General features: G+C 40.4%; 1 protein-coding gene across 2 annotated transcripts in view; it reads right to left on the bottom strand.

Annotated features, from left to right (window-relative positions):
• Positions 1 to 20777, bottom strand: part of p3h2 (prolyl 3-hydroxylase 2) — a 52842-nt gene that overhangs the window by 5532 nt on the left and 26533 nt on the right. For both annotated transcript variants that reach the window (XM_086048041.1, XM_086048042.1), the window contains exons 2-5: positions 13990 to 14142; positions 11729 to 11918; positions 7633 to 7764; positions 4719 to 4846 (exon numbers count right to left, since the gene is read on the bottom strand). In XM_086048041.1, the coding sequence (XP_085904167.1) occupies positions 4719 to 4846; positions 7633 to 7764; positions 11729 to 11918; positions 13990 to 14142 (603 nt within the window). The remainder of the gene's footprint in view (positions 1 to 4718; positions 4847 to 7632; positions 7765 to 11728; positions 11919 to 13989; positions 14143 to 20777) is intronic.

The raw sequence follows: 20777 nt of genomic DNA, 5'->3' as shown, positions 1-20777 counted from the left end.
ACACACAACAGGGATGTCACTTAAGGGCGGGGAACTTTTTTTGCTATCAGCGGCCAAGTTCTCCCAAGATAAAAATGACAAACTACTCATACACTAGCCACAAAAAGTTAGGGATATTCCGCTTTTGGGTAAAAATTCATTCAAATTCATTTAACTCTCTCAATGCACACTTTTCCAATTTTTTTAATGTTTCAATACTTTTCGCACAAAGTTTCAAATTGCATGGGAGGCTCTTACAATGCTTTCAAATGGTCATATATGGCCCACTGGTCCTAAGTCACAGCGCCGATCACAGGTGCGTTGACCAACTCATAAATTCAAGAGGTCAAAGTCACAGAACATAACAACACCTCCACCCAACGGCAAAAATAATATAAGCATCCATATACCGTATTGCTACAGTGCCTAAAATAACCTCCCCCCCCAAAATTTTCCTTATAAGCTTTAAAGGGAAAGTCAATGCAAACATTTTTTTTCAAGAATATGTTCTTTGCAAGCCCACTAGTTGAAACAGGGCATTCTGATAAATATTGCATTTGTGGAATAAGTGTTAATCCACTCATTTTTAGCCATCTCTGGGGGCGGTCGTTTTGTCTTCTGTCGACTGAAAATGACATCACAACTACGCACAACGACCAATCGCGGCTCCGATTCAGAAAACAGGTCAGCCACGATTGGTCGTTGTGAGCAGTCGTGATGTCATTTTCAGTCGACAGAAAACAAAATGGCCGCCGCCAGAGATGGCTAAAAACGAGTGCATTTTGCTGCTTAACTTCCACAAACGCAAAATTAATCAGAATGCCGTGTTTCAACTAGTGGGCCTGCTGGGAACATATTCTTGAAAAAAATATGTTTGGGTGGACTTCCGCTTTAAGGTTTTTTTTTTTTTTTTTTCAGTTTCAGGGTGCATATGACATCTTGATTTTGTTGGTCAATTTAGTACTTTTAAATTATACATACTAGTGCAGCAAAGCAAAATGTTTTGGATAAATAAAGCTTACATAAAAAACTAAAATAAAACCAATAAGTGTTTATTTTTAAAAAATTTAGTTGTGACAAGTCAACCAGTTGAATAATCGTTTGTGGCAGTTATAGACTAGTTAAGAATTGTTAATGCAGAGCCTACACTGTGTGAGTGCTCAACATTGAGCTATCACGTGAAATTGCCACGGAATGCAGAAAATGAAATATGAATAAGAAATGCGTGTGTGTATGCCATGCGTGTGCGGCAGGACTGCAGTCAAGTCCACCTTTATCGAGTCCAAGTCCAGGTGAGATCAGGAGTAAACCTTAAGACAGAAAAATACTATTTTCACGACCACAAAATTAGAGAAATTTCATTATGCTCAATTACTATTTTTTATTCGCATTCATGAAAACCTTTGCTTTATTAACAACCGTGTGTGCAGATAAACAACAAAAAAGGTTTAAAAATAAATTTGCTTAATTAATGGTAGTCGACCGTGGCATTGCTGCGGCAGGGTTTTCCTGCCCCGATTGGCGGTCAGGCTAACCAATCAGATGGCTATTTTGATCATCTGAAAAACTTTATTTCAAGATCCTTTTGAAGGCAGACGTTAATTTTCAGGAATAAAAACATAGTTGGACTCGGTCGAGTCGTTAAAAATATTGTCCGAGTCCAAGACAAACTCAGAGTCAAATGCCGAGGAGTCTGAGTCAAGTCCGAGACGACAGAAAAAATGTGTCGAGTCTGGACTCGAGTACTGCAGCCCTGGTGTGTGTGTCTGTGTGTGTGTGCATTTGTGTGCAGGTTATAACCTCCGCCCTCCAAACTGAACCTCCGAATTCCCCCCTCGCTCATCTCTCTACCACTGTTTCATTCCCTCTTTCTGACAGGATTTCCAGCCTATAAGATAGAAGCGTGTACTGCTTCCTCGGCAGCAGCATTGATGCGGATTGTGAGGGACTGGTGACTGACAGGAAGAGTGTTTGCTTTTGCTTTTCACACACACACGCTGCACCCGTAGGAAGCCGGTTGATCCATCTGTGAAATTCTCCAGTAAGTCAGATAACACTACATCACCTGGTTTTTATTTGACTACATGAAGACACACGCGCACACACTCACACAAAATGAAATTTTAATTTGGATTTAAACCTAAATATGAGCAAACACCCTTAGAATAACATTAAATAGGATGTAGGTTTCAAAAATACCTCAAGTTGGAATGACAATAACGTGATGCACTTTAGTTGTACCTCATTAATATAAACAAATTGTTTTACTGTGTATACTGCTTGATTAATGATCGGTCAAGCAAACGTGAACATTATTACATTTAGGGGTATATTTGAAACTACTGTTGTTTTGAACGTCATTAGATTACATTATCAGACATGACGTGCAGTGGCATACCACAACTAAAAATGCCCCAATTGTTTATTCTAGCGAAATTACGGCTGATATTCCATTCTTCATTTAATAAGCACATTGCACGTTTTATGCCGCAAACTTCAAAAGGGTCACGGCTGAGCTATCCCAGCTGACTTTGAGCGAAAGGCAGGGTACACACCGGACTGGTCGGCAGCCAATAAAACTGATATCGTCCAAATGATATAACACACTTTTTGGAGGGCATATTTCCTCCTGGAGGAGAACGTCCTAAAATTGAACAAAACGACCATGGCAACTGCCATAAAACAAGGGCGACCGGTCGCTTTTTCTTTGAAGCTATTTAAAATCTTGATAGAAACAGCCCCTGAATTGAGCCAGAGACGTCTGCGGGTTTGCTTCTGTAAGTTTTCCCCTGATGCTAAGAGCCTGAAAGGCAGCATTATTTGACAGGGGAGGCAACTCGGGCCTGGCGTCGACATCTAGAGCCTTGAAAGTGACCTCCCTGAGGCTGGAGAGGGGAACCCGGTTTGCACTGTAAACGTTTGGGAGTGGAAAGACTTTGAAGGATAGAAGAAAAAAAAAAGCCACAGTATGAGATACATACATACATACGCAGTCATTCACACACACTAATGAGAAGCAGGCTTTCGAGGAAAAGGAGGTTACTTAGACTTAAAGGAGGTATAGTTTGACTTGCCAAAGTAGTTCATCAGTTTTAGGAAGCGACAAATCATCAGTGGTGAGCTATATTAGTAACTAACAGGACCAAGCTGATTAGCTGGCTGTGTATTATGCTACACGTGTTTGGCCTCTAATTACTGAACAGCCATCACAAGGAAACGGCTGCTTCTCTGCTGAGAGCAAGAAATATGTTTTCCTAATATATTGACATATGAAACCAGCTAATTCTTCCAGCTGGAAGGAGAATCATTAGTACAAGTGAAAAACAAAATTGAAAATGGAAACTCCTGCCAGATGGTGAGTGCAAATCTGGTCCAAGAAATACAGCAAATGCACTCCTGACTCCTGTCGTCTCCTTCTTCAAATCCACACTTTTCCTTTTGAGGGCTCGCCCCCCCCCCCCCTCCCCCGCCCGCCACCCGTGCCGAATATCTACTTTCGATGCTCACATCCCAGATCAGATGATCAGACTGATATTTAATTCAAACCCTGAAGCACTAGCATGAGCCTATAATTCAATTAGACTGATGATAGGGAGGAAGCACATGGCTGAGCGCTTTTTGTCTGCAGTTAAATCTGAAGAAAAAAAGGAAACATTCACAGTTGATGCGTAGTTTAGCCGCGTAGAAAATAGACTGAATGACAACCTCTTTCATATAATGTTGAAGCTAATCCATCTTTTCGGTATACGGTACCTGGCAAATCTGCATTTATGTCAGAAGGGACAATGCCCCACCAATCCAGCCGATGGCACAGTTTTTTTTGTGCATTGTGCATTTATATTTAATACAAAGCAGTGACATAATAGCAAAATGATAATCCGCATGCCTGGCAGTAGTTAAAATGTTTTTTGGGGAGCAATTTCCTGAGTCTGTGTCTGTATCACTTCCTGTTCCTCCTGGCCCCTAGTCTGTCATTAAAAAAAATCCTAGTGGAATCCTGCCTAGCAACATTTAGTCGTAAATGAGTGACTCGACCTGGAAAACGCATACAAGTACTTCTGCTGATGTACATTGCTACACCTAATAAACATCTAAAATTGTGTTTCAATTTAATGAATCATGAATTTTGATCATTTTTGTTACATAGTACATTGTAGAAAATACAAATAGGAATTTAAGAAGAAAAGCAAGTGGTTTGTGTAATTTGTCCCCCTTCGAAAAACTGCCACTGGGTACAGTCCAATCGGTTGTTTTGCTTGTGATGACGGAAATAAACAGTTTAAGCCTGATTCACACGGAAAGATTTTAAAATTGTCGGCCGGCTTCCAAACTCTGAGAGACCCCACACGTGACGTGAAAAGAAAAACACATGTAAAATCGTTTTGAACGTACACGAATCGATTCAATCACGGATATTTTCATGTCAGACGGAAAATCTTGCAAAAAAAGAAAGAAGAAAAAAGGGGAAAAAGGTGACACAAAAAGAAAAGACGTTGGGCTCTGCTGCGCCACGACTGTTTTGATTTTGGATTCCCGCCGCTCTTCCTCTCCGTCCTTCCGAGCGACCAAGATCCGTCTGAGCACACCACACACGGGAGGAATACCTGCTAAGATTATCATTGGAGCCGTTACTAGAGTCCGATATCAGGCCGATTATCCTGCCGTGTGAACCAGGCTTTAGTCGGGAACTAAAGTGCGTACTTAGACATCCATCAAACATCGACACAACGGAATCTGACCTCTCGTGGTGCACCACCGTGTCCCAGCACCTCTGTGTAGAAGTCAACATTGTCTGTCATGAACTCCTCTCCCTCGTGGAATAAAAGGTAGGTGAGCGCACACTGCAGCGCATCCTCCATTTTTCCCACTGCAGAGGCAGAAACAGGAAGAACATGAGATATTTTCACATGCAGTTCTGGAAAGATCTCTGCTGGATCCCCAATAATGCGTGTGTCCCCGAGGAGGGGATGTGGGGAAATCCGTCATGACTCCAGCTGATTGACATTTCCAAACCATCAGTGCAATCCAGTAAACGCTGCTTGAGAGAGTGAATAAAAGGGCACTTGACCACAGAGTCAAGTCACGGTGACGTTAGGCCCCGCAGACGTGCACCTTCTGCTCATCAGCGCGCGCGCGCGCGATCACATTCTTTCCGGGCTTGTAAAGGCGCAGGGTTAACCAGAGGCTTCCTGTCTGGGCTGACACGGTGCATCTGCTGCGGTCTGCTGTGCCTTCTCGCCTCGGTAACAGACGGGAGATATGAGCTGAGTCGGTCAGAAAACCTCACAGTTGGTTTCACTGAGGGAAATTGAACACATTGAGAGGCCGCCGAGACGGCCGACATAGAGCCACTGTGGCGTGTTAAGCAATACACAAAGTTGTTGAGTGATTTTATTACTTGCGTAATAGAAAAATAACAATTTGGCCTTCGCATGCAATTTTTAAATTTTTTTTTTATCAATGCTGTTGCAATGATATCTGAATCTGTGGCATGATTTCCCGTCCAATCAATTGCCGTACAAGAGCCAAATCAATGTGTCAGTTCTATTGCCAGTGGTGTATACTACATTGCACCATAGTGCGAAAAGTATTTTCAACACATTAATTTGCTACGTAAGTGAAGCAAACTGAATATTTAGAAAAAGAATATAAAAAATAAATAAGGTAATGAAAATGTTAAAAACAACTAAGTACGGTGTAGTGCAGTGCATCCAAACTCATGAACACATACGGGATCAGTTGAGATTGGCCAGGTAGCTAATGTGATGAGGAATGTATAATGTCACTAGAAAACAATCTAAAATAGGGTTACAAATTTTAATTGAATTAATTAATATACAAGAAGAAGAATTGTTTTAGGGTTTCATAGTAATTAAGACTTTGGGCTCTATTTTTGTAGATAGGCACACGTGCGCTCGGCGTAAATCTGTCATATTTTCTTTTTCTTGCCGCAGCAAATCCAGTTCATTGTGTCTGGAAATTTAGCAGACCGCGCTGCACCTTTCTGGGCGGACCGAGGGCATTTTCTATAACCACGCCTTGTTGCGTCTGACACTTTGGTGACCAAAAGTAAACTACTCTTTGTAGACAATAGACCAATTGAAAGCAGGTCTAAGTTGCGGCGCAGGTGGTGTAACACTATTTCTTTCGATTTGATCGAGGTACAGGCAAACAGATTCTGAGCTCTGCTCTGCGGACGTGTGAGGCGGATGTCATCGTATTTCATTTTAAAAATATGACAGCAGCGAATCTCCTGAATGGACCCCAACGTGTCTGCCTTCGCCATGTAGACCGTGCAACTTTCCTGCCCTGAATTCAAAGGGAATCAGGTTGGTTGGGAAACAAGCCAGCTGTGTTCGATCCCACAATGGCGCAAACGCCCATTTCTACCTGTGCTCGGCTGGGAAAATATAAAAAGGAAGAAAACTCCACCCCTGCGCACAGTTGGACGCCGCTGTGCCAGATCTGAAAATAGGGCCCTTGTTGGATGAATAGTAGCCATTAAGAACACCATCATGCTTTGCTGTTACGCCAGTAGTTTAACAGGTTGGGTTTAATAAGCTAATTAAAAAACCAAAAGGCATGCAAAGTAGAGCATGTAATGAACTTTACAGTAAATAGATACAGTGTGACACCTCTAACTAACTGCCTCTGTGAGAGGTTTCATTCATGTGACTGTATGCTTCATGTTATACAAACGCAAAATTAACTTTAATTCATCTCAGGGAGGCCCCCGAAATGCTTGGGGGCCTCCAGGAACCCTTTCAGTTTCTCTCCCCAAGATCGATGACCATGGCTGGGGATTCTTAAAGCCTCATGTTATAGAAACACATACTTATTTTCCTTCCAATGTTTATTCAAAGTAGGCAACCTACTTAGAGTGTTATATAGAGTGTGCAGAATTTTGTTGACATTTTCAGGGACGAATGTTAATATTGTTTGGAACCAGCTCCTTTTATTTATGTTCAGTGATCGTTTCGCTGTTACATACAGCATCTGTCCCAAAGGGACTCCTTTTGTCATTCAATTATTTTTAATTGTCCAGCATTCATTTTTGAACTGATATTTAATAAGGATTCTTTTGTGGTCACTTTCTCCAAGTTTTGGAACTTGTCATTGTCATTTGCTTTTTCTTGTTATTGAAGGGGGGAAAATGATTAGAATTGGGGAATTTATTTTGTCGCCGATCCCAATGTTATAAATGACTCGTGTAAAATAAAATGTCCTTACAATGAGTTTTTTAAAATATTACAGCTGAAACCATTTAGTATGAAGTGTTTTACAGAAGTGATTTATAACATAAACCCCCAAGTCTCTTAATTATTATTTTATATTTATATTCCTATTTATTAACCTTTTTAAACATTTCATGAACCAATTCTAATTCGTAATTTTAGATGTGAAAAATAAATTTACAAGAGGAATTAAATTTGTCTCAAGAACAGGCAGTCCCGTCTCCACACAGGGTGCAGTTCATTCCTCTTGTGGGAAGATCAAACAAACTGTTTTCCTCAATGCATCTTTGGGTGTATCCAGTTTTGATAAGGTCATGCTCATTATCACACAGACGACAGGTGTGGATACTTCGGTGTTTGACAAATTCAGCAACCACAAAATGTTTTTTTCTTGTCCAGAGAAACTTGAAGGACTCACTCTGGAAGTAGGCGTACTGGAGGTAGTCGTAGTGCAGCGGCAAGTAGTTTTCTATGGGTGACAGGCGGCCCGGCCGGGTGGCGAGATCTCTGACGCACTCGTGCTCACAGTGTAGTACCTGAGTAAAGTGATCTATAATAAAAAAAAATATATATATATATATTTGAATCAGTTTGATAATACTTTCAAGACAGACTCTTATTTTTTTGGACGGTGGAGGACATGATGTCTTCTAAAACAATGGCTCTGGAAAACAATGAAACTAATTTATTTTCTGTTCAAAGGTCAAACTGTTTTGTAATACTTTGTGGAGGTAAACTATGCACAAACAATTGTAATACGCAGCAAGATCTCAAACCGAGGTTCGAAACCGGAACATTAGCACGGTAACACTTAAAGGGTAAATCGACCCAAACCTTTTTTTTTTTTTTTCAAGAATATGTTACCAGCAGGCCCACTAGTTGAAATTCTGATTAATATTGTGTTAGTGGAATATGAGTTAAGCAGCAAAATCCAGCCCTTTTTAGCCATCTCAGGGGGCGGCCATTTTGTCATTTCTGTCAACTGAAAACGACATCGCAAGTGCTCGGGGCTCAGGTAACGACCAATCACAGCTCAAGTTTGGGAAGGTTAGGTAAGCCGTGATTGTTTTTTAAAGGTGTTACACAGTGTGTACATAAAAAATATTGAAGGTATCAAATTCACTATAGACAAAATACTAACTTACTAATGCTGAAAATTGCAAAAGTCGTAAAGTATCACTTTAATATCGCTGCCACCTGGGCCAAAACTCGGATGGCAGTAGTAAATTTCACATTTTTTCACAAATCTGTACTGTTGGTCAGTCCACACGTATTGGGTGTTGTTTTTACACATTCTTGACCAATCTTAAGTGTGATGCATTTGGCAATAAGTGTATCAGAGGATAGCCTAAAAAAAATGTCAACACATACTAGGATACTATTGTCCCCCTTGTGTTTTCATCACAGTTGCAAGTGACACTGCTGGGTGGTCTGCGGCTAATTAAGTTTTCCCCACAGCCATTAACGCATCTGAGATCATCCGTGTGATGTCAGCAAATCTCATAAAACACACAGGCCCGAACTGATTAATTGCCTGTTTACATTTCACGATGGAAAACTGAGCTTGAGGCTCTGATACACATGGAGTCATCGCCCTCAATGAAATTGGCCAGGCAACATCTGATATGTTTGAGGAGAGGGAGGTGAAGATAAAATACGGAAAACAGATACTAGCATGGGAATGAAACAACTTGGACAAAAGCCGGTTTCTTCGTCATGTTAATCAAGCATGTATTAGCACCTACACATTTAGTGAAGGTATATAAGACTGGCTACAATATTAGACACACTTTCGTAACACAAGTGATGCATCAAAATGTGTGCCTTTACAAAGAGATTTAATTCAGAGTTACCAAATGAAATTATTTATGTTATATTACGTATATTATTTGTGGCTGTAAATAACTTGCAACCGGTGTACTCCACCTCTCGTCCAAAGTCAGCTGAGATAGGCTTCAGCTTGTCTGAAAAAAATTATTATATAGCTTAAGAAGGCAGCCACAATATTACAAGCCAGTTTCACCACAGCACCATTAGAATCAAAACATATTTTGAATGACAGTGTTCAGCAAAACGGAGTGTTATACGGCAAACATTTTAATAGTGATTTTGATGTAGTCCAGAACGTTCTTCAGGTCATCATTTGTCTAGTAATCTTAATTTTGTGGGGATAAAACACATGTATCACGTCATTCCCTGTTCGCAATCGGGATGCAGAAAAAATACACTGAGCTCCGTACTTTTTTGCATCTTTGTGTCTTTGCCCGTTGACCTTTTTGGGAAGATAGCAAATATATCACTTCCTCAGGTCGAGACCTGAGAGTAAAACCAGCGCAGTGGACCATTGCTGGTTTGAGTGTTGTGAATGATCACTGAGTGCAGCTGCAGCCCTAATTTCCTCCCTCCTGTTGTGGTCTGTTCAGTCTCCTGTTCAGTCTCAGGAGCACATCTAGACCGTACATAAATTGTATCCTGAAACATGCAAGAAACTCACTTTCTGAGTCATACTTGGGGAGAAAAAAAAAAATGCTTTTCTTTCTTTCTCAATAACATTTTGATAGCAGATTGCACAGTATTACACTCCAAAGTCACACAATAAAATAAACACGGCAACCTATATCTACGTCCAAGAGTGGAATTGAAAATAATCATCTGATTGTAAGTCAAACAAAGCCCATACAACACTAATTAGCTATGTTTGGGCCTCAAAACAAGGAACACTCGTCAGTGATTAAGATGGCGCTGCAGCACACAAGCCACCACCTTTTCCACTGATTGCTCTGAATACAAACAACAGCCAGTGACTTTTCGCTCTGATTATATTTATCACACCCAGTGTGTTTTGACAGATCTCCAAGTGCAGCTGTATTCTATGCAGGAAGCGGGTGCTTTACACTGTAAACTAAACTGGACGAAAAATGAGAGAATCAAACATGGACACACTCAAAACAAACAACATCGATTCCGCTTTCGCAACGATAATAATAAAGCACACAAGGGCGGTTGATTTAACAATATGTTTACAAATGAGGAAGTGTAGAACTGCACTGAATCACATTGAAAGACTATTTTGCCACTCTAAGGTGATGGAATTATTACAAACGGTTCAGTACAAGGGAGTTATGATTCTACATTACTCCAACATTAATAAACAACTCAGTTCAACTAAACATTTTGTAAAAGCAAAATTGGATGATGTAATGGACCTCAATCGAATGTGCAGTTGTCTTTTGCTCTTTAATTGTATTTATATATTGTATATGTATATATTTATTTTCTCATTCAAAACTATTCAACGGGAAACTTTGAAATCATTATGCAAATACAGTGTGGTGTGCAGTGCAGTGAGATCACATTACTGTCTTTCACCCTTTGACTCGGCGCCAAATGACATCCAGAGCCAAGCCACTGCCAGGCAGATTTGATCACCTAGTGAGCACAAAGAGCGTTGTTTGGCCTTGTCTGAGCCTCCCCGGGCTCTTTCAGCACAACAAAGCCTAGCTCAGGCTCAGGGCCAAACAGAACAGTCACGATAGGTTGATAAAAAAATGCTTCAAGCTCAAACTCAACGGTCTCATTGCTTTCATGTTAGACACATATGAGGACCCATCCGAGTCATGGCTCTGGAAAGCGCCGTCCAAGGGGAAAACAAACCTACAAAACCACTACTGTAAACACAAGCAACACAAATACATGTCTTAGGAGGTCGTTGAAACAAACAGGATGTCATAAAAGGAAAACACTCTCAAAAGTTGTGTCCAGTGGACATCCGGAACACGAATGGTTCAATGCATGAAGACCTCTGAATTGTACCAACAATTTCAACAAATAATATGCTCCGAACTTGAATTCAAAATCCTAATAAAATTGGGAAGAGATGAAGAAGCACAACATCGAAATGTGTCCCTTAAGTTGACACCATGTCTGTTTTTTGTGTGTGTACCCTTTCAAATGGGTATCAGTGTTGATAAGCTACAGAGGAAAATAGTAATAACAATGACACAACAATGCCAATTTACCTATTCCCAAAAACCGCGGTCAAAACTTTGTTGAAAACTCCTTGTTGCACATACAGCACAATTAATGATGCTAAAACGTAACATTACACTTACAGGATTTAAATGTTACAAGGGCTTAAGTTTGAGTAAATTAATGTATAACAGAAATAACATTTTCATTGCTTTTTATGTGGAAATGTAATTTGAAATACAATAGAATTACAATAAAGTGTCCTCTGGAGTGAATTGTGTTCAAGCCCATCTGTAAAATAGATCTATTTACATAAACTACAATAGTTTCATAGTTGTGTGTCATATGCCATTCACAATTGCCATTAAATTAGATTTTGGTTTGATTAAAGATAAAAATCTCAGCTGCATGTGCAGGACGGTAAAAAATAGCCTACCACACACGGTAAAACCACAACAATCAATTCAAGTCATGACCGATGTTACATCCACTTTATGTTTTCAAAGTTTTAAATAAGTGAATGTTGTGCGGGTGTCGGTTGTTACCTGAAATGACTTCATAGAGGCTGTAACGGTAGGTAAGGTGATCGTGGTCCTCAAACTGGTGCGGCCCCTGACACAGGGCCCGGCACTCCACATCGGCTTTGTAGTACTCCACCAGAGCCTGTTCGAACAGATGGCTGGCCCCCGCGTAGTCGCCTTGCTCGTATAAGGTCATTGCCGCGCTAAAGGATTGCTGCGATGGAGGAAAAGAGTCAAACTTTATACTTTACTTTATACTTATTTTAATACACATTAAAATAAAATAATCTGACAGTGTCAAACAATAATGGCAACCTACAACTAGTTCATTAAAAAAAAAAAAAAAATCAAGTCTTCTGGTACGCATGACGGTATTAGAACTGATCTGTGTGTTTCAAATGGATAGAAACAGAGTTTTGGGAGAAGTAAGCGAAAGTAGACAGAAATAAGCACCGCATTTTTAAATAAAAATGTATCATCAATGTAATGGCTCAGAGAATATCTGTTTATACTGGAATTATAAGGCGAGTTGTAGAGTAAACGCAATTGAAACCAGCAAACCGAAGGGGGTTTGAATGACAGATTGCTATGGTCGGATTTGATCCATGTGGGGTGGTAGTAACTCAGAGCAGCTTGATGCAGTGGTCGAACATATGGGGGGGGGGACAAAAAAAAACATTGAATGGGGTAAGAGAGGGTGAACGATTCTCAGTGGGGCGCCACACAAAGAATTCCACGCTTTTCAGTGTGCAGAACCTAACCACAAATAGCGCCAAAGGAGTTTCCAGTCATTGAAGGGCTGTTAACATAAGAGCCCTTCATACTCCAACTGTTTTTCCTCTTGCTGTATGTGAAGCAGAGAAAAGTAAAACAATGAGCAGGAATCATGGTGACAGGTAGTAAAGTGCTGCAGTAAGAGAAATTGGCCCAAAATTTGCAGCCACAAAATCAAATAAATGTTTCAAAGTGCCTTTCCACTGCACAGTATTGACTTGGCTTGCCTCAGCTCTACTCACCTCGGTTTAGATTTTCCACTTCAAAATAGCACTGCAGAAAAAAATTGAAAACCAAGATGCATTGAACGCACCTGTTGGGAGGAGGAAATTACGAGCAGAAAGATGACGGATGGCAACGGGCTAAGTTAATGTTAATTTATTCTTGTCATTTTTAGCCGTATCAAATGTTGACCAGCGGGGGTTTACGTCATTGACCAGATGCTGGTAGTACCTGTTAGTACCTGATTTTGCCAGGACAGGCATAAACAGTGTGAAAAGTCGAGTAGCCGTGCAGTGGAGAAAGTGCGTTGATCGTCATGTGGACAAATGCTTCGATGCAGTGCAATCATGACTCAAAGTTCAAAATCAGTTGAAAGTTGGGTCGAACACATAGCACATTTAATCCACAAATCATTGATTTTTCAAGAAATTATAGTTTACTTTAGAGCAGGGGTGTCAAACTCATTTTTGTCACGGGCTACATCGTAGTTACGGTTCCTGTCGGACGGCCGTGTGAACCCATATAAATGTATGATCGCCTTATATTATCACATATACACAACAAATTGCTAGATAACTGGTTTTGAAATCAGAAGACAGTAAATTGTTTTTCAACATTTTTTTCCAATTTATTTTAAAGGGGGGATTGCTGACAAAAAATCTTGCAATATCTCAGTGCTGTTAAAAGTAAAAACCATTTGAAAGGAACATGAAGTCGACACATTTGCTTTTGCGGGCCACATAAAAGGATGTCGCGGGCCAGATCTGGCCCCCGGGCCTTAAGTTTGACACCTGTGCTTTAGACTAAGTAACAATAGCATATGTAAAAGATCAGAACTCAGCTACATTGGCCATCTTGTAGCAAACGCTTGATCCTGACACAGTGAACCATTACTATTTGTTGCGGAGAGGGACAGTGCCCTGCTGCGAATATCGTAAATCTTTGAGTAATTGATGCCCCCCCCCTTAAAGGGTTTTTAATTGCCTACAGATGCCACAAGATGGTGGCAAAGGACAACTTTTGTCCTATCGAAGCTCCTCAACTGAATTCAACGGTTCCTTGGCAGCAAGATGCCACGAGATGGCGTCGAGGCAGTATTGTTATAGTGTTGGCCTGAACACAAAAAAAAAAATCAATGAATCGGCAAATTTGCAAGCGCTGGCCCACAAATATTTAGGGGTTCACTGTACTCAAAATGAAGGGGTCTTTGTTTCTGACAAATAGTGACTTGAGGATAGGACCTGACGAATGATGACTGGAAAAAAAACAAGTGGAAATATCTCCCTTACCTGGTGAGGCCGAGCTTCGTGGTCGACAAAGTGATCCTCTTTGATCCCCTGTCGATCTTTGTACTGCTCCAGGTTCTGACTCATCTCCACATGTTCTGGATTGGCTTGGAAGTAGGTATGAGCTGCAGCTGCCGCTTTTTCAGGCTGCTTCAGCTGGAAGGGAACACAGATGAGAGTTTGTCATTACATTCAAAAGATTCACGCTTTCATTGAACTGCAATGACATTTTTATGAAAAACTAAATAGAAACAGGCACAACAACCATCTCATCTACAAATACAAACTCCTTCCTTGGCACTTTTTGGGTACCATCCCTCTGACAAAGTGGTACAGTGCTTTATTTCGTCACCATTGTAATGAGAACCTACTTACTGTAGTTCCCTAATAAAATAAGGCATTCCAAATGCAAAGAGGCTTACCCCTACATTTTTGTGGCAGTGCAAAACATCTGCTCCCAGCAGAGATCAAATCTGTTCGTAAAAAAAAAAAGACGCCCAGTCTGAACTCAACAGATTTATTAGACAGTTAGAACTTGAGGCAATCTTTCATCTCTTAAGAATTTAAACAATTTACAATTTAGTGCCAAGCTTTCAATTATTTTTCATGCAGACCAGGCTTAGAATAAAACCAAATTTCCCCACCAATGAATAAAAAAACTGAGCCCGGTTTTAAACACGCTGAGCTACCCGATGACATTGTCTCAATTTTACTTGCATTTATTAACAAAAAAGAAAATGTAAAGTTTTGATACATGAGTTTCCTTGCCTATGTGATATAGCAATAAACTGGGAAGAATAGAAAATGTTAAATTGACCTTTGATCAGCCAAATCAATTGATCAACATTAGGATAATATGGCAACAACCACAAAACAACTTTTCAGACTGTAAAATTAAAATGTATGTATTTTTCACGGTTGAAGATTTGATTATATGTGAAAGAATACACACAGGCAGAAGCAGACATAATTAGCCGCAAAACTTTTTGGCTGCATTGCGGAGACACCTAAACTCCATCTGTTTAAATCCTTCAAGTTGGTGACAGGTGCAAACCTAAAAGCAGATTGCATGTTTTCTCATACTCTGGTCCGACAGCTGATCTCGGACCAAAATAACAGCATGGTTTACAACTGCGCTGGTAGGAAATAAGCTACAGCAGAACTCACAGTTTACTGTACCCAATTGAAAGCCTTTTGCATTTTCTGCGGAGTGACAGTCAACCAGCTCTGATTGAAGACTGATTCCCATTGCAAGACAGATCCAGGACATTTTCATGTGGGAAACAAACCTCGAAATGCTCAGTCGGCCCTGAAAGACTCAAGACTGTGGTGTCAGCTGCATTCCTAGCCAGGGTGCCTTAAGCGAGCTTTGAGGAGATGCAGTGTAGTTGACGTACCATCAAAGGTGCAGTAGTGCACAGCGAAAAGATAAGATGACCCTCTCGAACTGATGGTGAACTAAGGCAGCCTTTAAACCTCAAGAAAACAACCACCGCTGTGTTGCTACAAGATGACTCAGCAACCCGACACCACTATCTACAGTCCTCATCTGTTGACGTGTTTTGCGCGGAGTCCTGGAGACAGAACTGGGATCTTTTCCCTGCATGAGATGAAGACAGAAGGTTACTCACCTCCTCTTCCTAAATCACAGATTTCCTTAACTCCTCACAGACCACCCGGCTCAAGGCTAAGGATCAAATAGTCTAGTAGACCAAGTGAGTACAAACAGGACATCTATATGTAGAGCAATGGGAAAACTGGTCTGGTGAAAAGACTCAACCTCAATCAACGCCCATGGATATTTTGGAATAAATTCCACACAATGTCACACATGCAGTGTTGATATTGAGTTAAGGTCTTAATACACGCTACATACCCAAGGGCTTGGTTTACTGCAAAAAAAAACTGTACACTTGGCAGGGAAGAATCCCCAGGTATGATATTGAAGCATATATTTGGGAAGAAATTGTGTTTGGAATGCATGGTATTCAAGGGACTTGCAATATGTTATGACAGCAATTCTGGAGGCTTATGGTGCTACATTGGCGATTTGGTTTGGCTATTTGTCTGTGCTTGTAGGTTGTGCTCATCAAACAGTCTGTTCTCAAAGGAATGCCACATTGCTAAAAGAAACACCTCAAGAAGGAATGTTTATAAAAGCACCAAATCCTTCAATATGGAAAATCATTTTATGGTACTAAAGCTGAAGTTTGAATGTCAAACATGGCAACATTCGACCACTGCCAAAGAATGAATATAAGTCTTTGAGCACATTTGATACCATGTGTTTACATTTTTCCTTTACGGAGCACCTACTGTAAAGGTGAAAGACTTCCACTCAGCAACTTATTCGTCCTCCAAAAGGACAACCTGTGCCTGAAGTGCTGGACCGCCCCGCAGCAATGAGAAAAGATCTCTTGATGTGGGCAAAGGGTCCTGTCAAAGCTCGGCATGTCTCCCGCTTGATTCAATACTACACAAATATATCTGGACTGAAGCCAGACCTGATGACCAAATTGCAACAAAAAACATGCATGCAAATGTCAAAAAGCATCTAATAATGACTTTTTTATGAGTTCAGAACTTTTCGTCTTCATATCTGCTGCAACAAATCAGACACAGTCGTGAAGATGAAAGTGCATCACATTTTGTCCTGAACAGTATCTCATACATTCTGAGACAGGTCTAAACACATTAGCATACTCCAGGCACAGTGCCCGTCTGATCGTCCCGCTTAGCTCCAAGAAGTGCCTCATATAAATTATTGTAATATTATTTGGAACAATACTTACCCTACGTATACCTCCAAATTGCTTATATTGCAAAAAAAAAAAAAAAAGCCATAAGAGCAATATCCTGGTCTAAACACAATTCTCCTACAAACGCTCTCTTCCATGGATATGGTCTCCTAAAGCTTCCTGAATGTAATCTCTTTCACAATTCATGCACAATGTACAATGTGGTTAATAGGCTAAATACTCATTGGTGTGAACTTATACCACTGGACTCCTCCACTCACCCACAAAATACCAGGAATAGGTTGCACATAAAAAGGTAAATATAGGAAATTGAAAGGTACTCGTTTCAGTATATGTTATAAGGGTCCGCAAATATGGAATGAGCTAGAAAATTATATAAAACAATCACCCAAATTCCCTATATTTAAAAGAAATCTGAAGCGCAAGCTACTGGAGAGCGATATATCTGTTGGTTTTGTAGCCTAATTCTTATAGGGTTAACTCTTCTCATGCACATGGATCACTGAAGTTACAAAGGTCATCACAATCTAAAGTGTACATGAACATGGTGTGCTCCAGTTGTCTTAGGACCACACCAGAAATTATGATTTGTATGTCGTTTTCCATATAAACTGTGAAGCGCTTGCCTTGCACTGCAAACTTTTGTTATCAAATGATTATGTTATGTTATGTTATGTTATGTTATGTTATGTTATGAACTTGAATATGGCAGAGCTGTAATACAGCTGCTACCTGAGGGTGTGGCTAACCCAAACAACCACGGACACTTTTCTCTTTAGTCATAGTCAAACTAGTTCAGACATTACCTGCACTAAAATGATCACCCCCATCATGTGTCTACAAATTCTAAGAGTTCAAATGAACTGACTGTCCTGCAGATGCCGTTGCGTCAATTGCCACTTACTGCTCCTCACAATCACCCTGTAGCTAACTGGCAACCATTCCAAGGTGGAGCCAGCAGGGATCGACTCCAGTTCCTGCCCTGATCCTGAAGAGGATAAGCGGTATATAAAATGCATGGATGTTTTGAATGCAGTGTATGTGCTGAGAAAGCAACTTTGGCTGGAAGGAAACAATCAACAGGCCAATCAAAAGCATGTAAATGTCAACCAGCATAGATTTCAAAGGTTGTATTTAATTAAACCCCTACAAAGGTGCATACACCTAATACTGTCTATAGGGCCTATACTATCCTATGGAGTCATTGCATGCAATATAGCAGAAAACATCTGTGAGCACAATATGTCCCTGACGGTTTATAAGGCCAGAGAGGGGTTGATTCAGCCTTTCTGGAATGTTCTACAGGAGAACATTCACACTACAGCAAACCTGCTTATTAGTGCAGATGTAGACACCAGTATTTGTATACATTGTTAGACAGAAGCTGTTATTGAATTTAAAATTTGTTTAGGCCATTACGCTGGTGGTAAAACAAAACATTTACTCAGCGCTTAACTCACAACTTCTGCTCCCAAGTAGCAGCATCCCGTTGTAAACAAACCCTTAAACCAATTTACAAACAGACAAAGTAGATCCAAATCCCAACCATTCCAACCCAGCCAATCAGCAGTGGAACACAACGTATCTTTGTGGCTACTTGGGTCGTTACTATGGGAAGAATATTTACTCCTCTATTAGTGATTTATTGATCTACTTATTTAGGTGCCGAGAGGACCTCTTTGAGGGGAATTTGTCACCAGGTGTGTACCTCCAAAATAGGCATGGAAACAAAATACCAGTCTGTGGCTGAGGGCTGAACTGTGATGCAAATGTGTTTGAAGTTCAGACATTCCAACTTGTTGTAGACAACAGGAGATGAAATTTATGATCAGGTGAAAGTGTGAATTTCCATGTTTAAAAATGTTTAATTGACAAGTACAGTGTTTGGTCGTATTAAAAAAAACTTCTTGTATCAGACAGCAACAAAAAGCAAAGGTGAAAAATATCTGGAAAAAAGAGAAAAAAGTTTTGTATTCATAATAATGTTGATAACTTAATATCTAGCAACTTTAGGGATTCGCATTGTAATGATAAATTGTTGTTGAAGTGTTTATTTTAGCCACTAGAGACTGAAGAGTGCCATTTATTTTCTTCCAGGACACTGCTTCGGAAAGAAAAATTTCAAGTATTTAAAACACACAGTAACATTGTCAAACATAATGGCCCTGTCAGGAACAAAAAAACCCAAACAAAAATCAATCACTTTTTCACTTGATATCATTGGGAAACTATTGTAGCTCGAAAACATTTCTTTTGAAGCATGCTCATGAATATTCTAATCTCAGGTAATTTCATTCTCAGGGCATTGAATCGATCACAACTGGACTGCTCTGGTTAATTTAGAAGATATTTTGCCTCTGAGAAAGCTTCAAAATTTCATGCAACAAGGCTTGGTTAGTACTGCTCCAGCTTGAATTAATGTGAAAAACCCAACAAGTGAAGCTCCAAATTGGAGGCACGCCCCAAACCGCAAATGATATAATTTTTTGGGGATGCAAAACGACAGTCGTTAAGATGCCTTGCGGAGAGGCGTCTCTCCATCAGCAAGTCGCTGGGTGGAAACGTCCTCGTGGTTCTTCGCATTAATAGCAAGAATTACCCTAGGCAAACCTTTCTATTCCTACGCCAGAAAACATATTTTCAGGTGGAACAAGCATCACAAGAATTTTCATTTTCTTTTCTTTGAGGTATAACAATTTTAGCTTACTTTTTGGGGTAAAGTTTAACTGGCATTGTTATTTCTCAAAGCAAAGTATTAAATAATTGCTTTGGCCACGACTTGAATTATATTGCGCACCTACAGTACAGTATATGAAACTCAATATAACAGTTTACAATGGAGTCTTTATGTTTTTTTACCACTGAGGTCCAACTTTGACAGGCTAACTGAAATCTGGCTTAAAAACACGAAAAACACATAAATGCTTGACATAAAGAATTAGTTCAGGTTCCATGTGCCCTATTTAATATGTTACACGACAGTACAGTAGCAGCTATTCTTGGCATCAATACTTGGCAGCAGTGTGTGGCATGAAGGTCACACTAAAGGAACATTTGTCGAAACGGCTGCTGAATACTTCTCTGTCTACCATTTCGGATGCACACAATGAGCAATTTGCCGATTCATGGAAAATGCCTTTAAGAATGGAAAATATCTTCTGTCAGGTTTGGATGTTGGAACCAAATGACTACTCCTGTCAAGATGATACATTTTTGCAAACACACCTTAATGTGTCAGAAATAAATCAACCTTCCATTCATGTTCCTTTAGATTGATTACCTGAGCTGTTTTGACGGACAAAAACTGCTTTAATGCTTGCTTTCTGGACTAACATATTTCTATTTACTCAAGTTATGGATAAATCTTCTCTAATCTCTGGCTAAACACCCCAGTGAGGGATTTGTTCTTCCATCTGCGCTACATCGCTTTAATCTTGAACATATGACATGGTAACTTATATCTTCCTTGCACGTGAGGAAACAGGTTATATGCATATGGGGGTGGGAAATAAAAAACCTCCAATATGCTGTTGGTGATGTCATGGATGAAAGCTGTCAGCCCACGTGTCCTCCCATCACACCGCCCTTTCCTCTAATCTGTCCTTTACCGCTGACAGCTCTGCACAGTGGCCTCTTTCTGTATGTCTTGTCCCCACCCTGGACCACAGTGTTCCTCCTATAAGGTCATGCCTAAGGAATTTCTGGAAAAGGCCTCACCGCTGTCGCCGCGAGAAAGCCTCTTTCATTAGCTCGGGAAGACACACGAGGCATGACCGGCCCACGCTCCTTCCATCAGTGGGTTCAATCGTTTATCCTTCCTTTGAATCCCTGCCTGGCAGACAGGCTGTGGGCAGTTCAGCGAATTATGTGTCAGACAACTGGCGCAAGAAGTTGAGGAGTACGGCGCTTCTGGATTGCATTAAGGGAAAGCATGGACTATACGGAGTCATTTATCGACCCTCAACATATTGATGGTTTTACACTAAACCAGAGTGACTTCATGAATGTAGTCGAGCTGTAGCATTAGTCACA

The sequence above is a fragment of the Filicampus tigris genome, chromosome 12, assembly GCF_054856515.1.
Source record: "Filicampus tigris isolate MCC_2025a chromosome 12, RoL_Ftig_1.0, whole genome shotgun sequence".
Classification (NCBI taxonomy): domain Eukaryota; kingdom Metazoa; phylum Chordata; class Actinopteri; order Syngnathiformes; family Syngnathidae; genus Filicampus; species Filicampus tigris.
Note: the sequence above shows the minus strand (reverse complement) of the source record. Positions and strands in the feature narration are given on the sequence as shown.